Here is a 4,518-nt window from a genome sequence, read left to right as displayed (position 1 = left end):
TTCAACAATGTTTAAAACTTTTCTCCCCCTTCCCTACGTATGACATAGCTCGTATCGTTTGAGGTGTGAATTAAATATTATAATAATGTTAGTGATAAGTAAATACCGTTAGCAGATTACACCCACAAGCATACTCATCACCAGGCAGTACCCACCTCAAATTTTCGTTCGTAGTACGTAAAATACAAATTTAATAGTATTTTAGTCTGATTGCCTGCGTGAAATCATCACATACCAAACTCACTTAATAAGAAACTGAATTACGACAATAATTTGTTAATGATTTTAAAATGGAGACAACACAAGTGCTTAGCTACATATCTCTGAGTTTGCGTTGATAAATGATAGCAACTAGACAGCGAACGGCAAGCGATACCATGAACAGTTGCGATCTAAAATCGAAGCGGTAAGGATCGCGTGTTGTACGGAAAGATCACGGAACATATTTTTGTACGCGGAAGACCAAACTTCTGAGTTTAGACTTTTTAAAACTCACTTTTCGATGGCACAACAAAGTCCCCAACAACTGTGGGGTGGCCGCTTCGGTGATGCTGAAGGCAGAACAAACGAATGTTTAGCGAAACTAAATTGCAGTCTACCACTCGACTCACGTTTCTATGCAGAAGATATTGACGGCAGCATCGCTTACGCTGAAGCACTGGCACGTGCCGAATTAATTACTGTTAAAGAAGCGACTGACATCGGTGTAGCATTGGAAGTGGTGCGTCGTGAGTGGCAGGATGGCACAATTAAATTCCTGCCCACCGATGAAGATGTACACACAGTGAATGAACGCCGTCTTATCGAGTTGATTGGTGATGTGGGCAAACGTTTGCATACGGGTCGTAGTCGTAATGATCAAGTGGTGACCGATATGAAATTATGGCTACGTCGTGGTATACGTGAGACTATTGCCGGCTTACGCGCTGTGATTGTGGCTGCTGTGGAGCAAGCGAGTAATAATTTAGGTGCACTCATGCCGGGCTATACACATTTACAACGCGCTCAACCTGTACAATTCTCACATTGGATGCTGTCGCATACATTTGCACTGCAAGCTGATTGTCAACGTTTGTTGGAGTTGAAAGAGCGTGCGAATTTATTACCTTTGGGTAGTGGTGCTTTAGCTGGCAACCCGTTGGGTGTTGATCGGCAATGGTTGGCGAAGCGTTTGGGGTTTGCTGGTGTGACGCCGAATAGCATGTATGCGGTGGGTGATCGTGATTTTGTTGGTAAGTGGGAAGGGGAGAGTTTGAATAAGACTGTGCGAGAGAGAGAGAGAGAAAGAGAAAGGGGGACTTATCGATTAGAAATGGGGATAGATAAGAGATTTCATTTATTCTCCCAACTTATTAAAAAATATTTTCAATTGTGTATTTGCCCAGACTGCATTGAAGATGTTTTCCTTATCAATTGTTTGCTGGCGCTTATATTGCGATAAGAAAGCCAGCGCTTGCCAGACAATGACTATACGGATGCCTACTCGTGAAAGAATTGAGATTTCGTTTGGTGAACAAACAAACTCTGCAGTTATGCCATGGATTTTTCTTTCATGTTGTTGCTGTTGCTGTCTGTAGCAGTGCTTTGCCCCATTCAGGCGCGACCATACACAAATTGTCACCAATGTTCTCTAACGGGAGTTCAAGGGAACGTTCAGTTTCAACAGGGGGAGGGGGGAAGGGTTGGTGTATTGTGTGGAGAGGTAAGAGTATCACTACAGTATCCTGGTCGAAGCTTGAGCTAGAGTGACGCGCGTCTCCCTAGGGATAAAGCTTTTCTGTTCTGCAAGTTCAGGGTATTTATGTAGGGTAGGGTATTTAGGAAGTGAGTTTGCTGGGATTTCCTGGCAAAGAGGTTCGACGCCTTTTTGTGGATATCGCTGAGAGCCTCTTTGTGTTTTTGTTTCTTTTTTTGTACGACTGTGTTCTCAGGTGCGGCATTTCCTCATAACGCTTGTGGAGATGACTTCTTAAGCCCCTGGGAGGTCTGTTGGGATGCCCAGGTTTTTGGGTATTCAACAGATCCTGTTTGTTTAGCAATTCATTTCTCTCACTTATGGGGAGTATTCTCGTCTAATTTTGTAGGTGGTGTTCTGGGCACATTAGAAGACAGCCTGTAACGGTTCTGAGAGCATTCTTCCATTTTCCCTCCTTGTTATAGATGCAATTGAATAAATAACCAGTTTTTGATTACTCACGATATGACACTTTAAAAAAGTGTAAGAATCTCACTCCTTGTTTCCTGAAGAACCCGTTAGGACTCTTAACGGAACTTAACCTTTCTATTTAATATATTTCAAAACTTTTATTAGCCTTTTCTAGACTCTCCGCGTATAGAACTCTTCCTTTTCTGAAGGATCATCACTAAAACCTAATCCTCTACCGTGCAATTCTCCTTAGCTGGGAGCGCATTTAGCATTACTTCGGGTATAGGTCCACGCTACGTAAGTTAATTGGCTAATCTTCACGCGTACGTCTTCTAAACTTCCGCAGTATAGGCAGTTGGGTTTTCAACCATACCAATTCTCTCCGTGTGGCCGCTTCAACCATAAGTTAAATTCAAGAATAAGCTCCCTCATCCACTTTCCGACGGTGCTGTTGCTCCATTGTTGTTGCCAGCGTCGAATCAATTCTTCTCTTGCCTATATGGTAACAACATATCTACTCGCCTCCGATCCGCTGTTGTTTTGATTGAATAACATTCCTCAGCGAGAAGATATGTCGGTATGGTTCCCGCAACGACTAGGACAGCTTTTCCATACCGTGTGGCAAGCCGAAGCTATTCGCAGCGCCCCCTGCTTAGTACCGTGCTGCCCGTGTTTTCTTGCATCCGCCCAGATTTCTGCAGCGTATTAGACTATAGAATCCGAGGCTGATGCTAGCAGCTTCCTGTTAATGGTTTTGGAAAGTCATTTGCCATTAATCTGCTAAGATTCGCTATTGTATGCGCAACGATTTCGCAGGTGATGACGGTGAGCTTACTGTCTAGCTTCACCCCCAGATGTTTCGTTGAAGTGCCTGTTTTTATTTTCTTCGTAGAGGTGACGCTCTCAATTGTTGCTGTTGTCAGCTGAAGACCGTGATCAGCCATCGATTTCAGAACGCACATGACCTGGTTAGCTTAAGCAGCACCAGCTTGTAGCTTTGTGCTGTTATGACAGCTGCCTCGGTGTCCATGAAAGTAAAGTGGATTGTTGTTTCTGGTATGTCCCCTCAAAGTAGACTGTCCTAAGTAATGTTTTAGAGATCGATAAGATTTCTCAGAGTCAACTTCATCGGATGTACATCTTTGCTCCACCAGGAAATAGGTGTAAGGCTACGATGTGTGCAAGTTAGGCAAACCGTATTAGAATCGTGTTTGGCCCCTTTTATACAGTTTGAAGTCCATATATTAGGTTTCGTTTTATATACCTTTTTCTTGAAGTTAAAACCTGTGGTCCAAATTTTTACTCCGCACTCTCCTATTTACGGCCACCCTTTTAAGTTGAGCCCTTCGAGGATTTCTTCCCGTTTCTGGATAGCAATTGATTAAATTCCTTAGTGTCGAATTGAACCCTCAATCAAGTGCCCTCATTTATTATGTAATCTTTTTTGTATTGCCTTTCTTAAAGTCGACTTCATTTACTGCTGTTCACTGGCTAGTCTACATCTCTCACGTCTTGCTGAGGATTTAATAATCTATGCGACCAAAGAGTTTGATTTCATAAAGATAGCTGATGCTTTTTCAACGGGCAGTAGCTTGATGCCGCAGAAGCGTAATCCGGATAGTTTAGAGCTGGTGCGTGGAATATCGGGAAGCATTTGTTCTTCGTTGAGTGGTAAGTAAGCTTTTAAGCACAGCCTAACGCATATGCACCAAAATGATCCTCTCTTATAAGGTTTCCAACTTTTCTTGCTTCCTCTCTAACTCTATTCCAGGCATCATGATGACCATCAAAGGTACACCATCAACCTATAATAAAGACCTACAATTTGATAAACAATTTGCCTTCGATGCTTTCGATCGTCTACAAGATGCCCTAACTGTAGTTGAGGGCGTCATAAAAACTATGGAACTAAATCGGGAAAGTATGGAAATGGCACTTAGTCCGGATATGTTAGCCACAGACTGGGTTAGTTACTTTCTCTCGAAAATAATCAGAAGCAGTTGTTTAAGGGAAACTTAGATTAATTTAACTCCACTTGCAGGCCTACTATTTGGTGCGTAAAGGTGTGCCATTTCGACAAGCCCATCACTACATAGGCGAAGTGGTCGCTTATGCGGAAAATTTGGGACGTGAACTCAATGAAATTTCATTGGAAGATTTACAAAAGATTTGCAAACATTTCGATGTGGATATCGTTGAAGTGGTGGATTACGCCGCGAATGTGGAAAAGTATGATGTGCCAGGCGGTACCGCAACACAAGCGATAAAAGAACAATTGAAGACTTTGCAAGCGTATCTTCAGGAGCTCAATAACTTGTAATGGGTGTAGAAACTTGCTTAAAAATAAAAGAAAAAATTGGTTCTGATTTTAA

At 42.5% G+C, this 4,518-nt stretch overlaps 1 protein-coding gene across 1 annotated transcript; it reads left to right on the top strand.

Moving 5' to 3' along the window:
- Positions 1 to 312: 312 nt before the first annotated feature.
- On the top strand, positions 313 to 4,518 carry Argl (Argininosuccinate lyase). The gene is made up of 4 exons (XM_067769372.1): positions 313 to 1,232; positions 3,611 to 3,817; positions 3,918 to 4,111; positions 4,188 to 4,518. Exons 1-4 carry the CDS (start codon positions 503 to 505, stop codon positions 4,464 to 4,466), a joined length of 1,410 nt encoding a protein of 469 aa, XP_067625473.1. The 5' UTR covers positions 313 to 502; the 3' UTR covers positions 4,467 to 4,518.

This window comes from Eurosta solidaginis, chromosome 2 (genome assembly GCF_040869045.1).
Source record: "Eurosta solidaginis isolate ZX-2024a chromosome 2, ASM4086904v1, whole genome shotgun sequence".
Taxonomy (NCBI): domain Eukaryota; kingdom Metazoa; phylum Arthropoda; class Insecta; order Diptera; family Tephritidae; genus Eurosta; species Eurosta solidaginis.
Note: the sequence above shows the minus strand (reverse complement) of the source record. Positions and strands in the feature narration are given on the sequence as shown.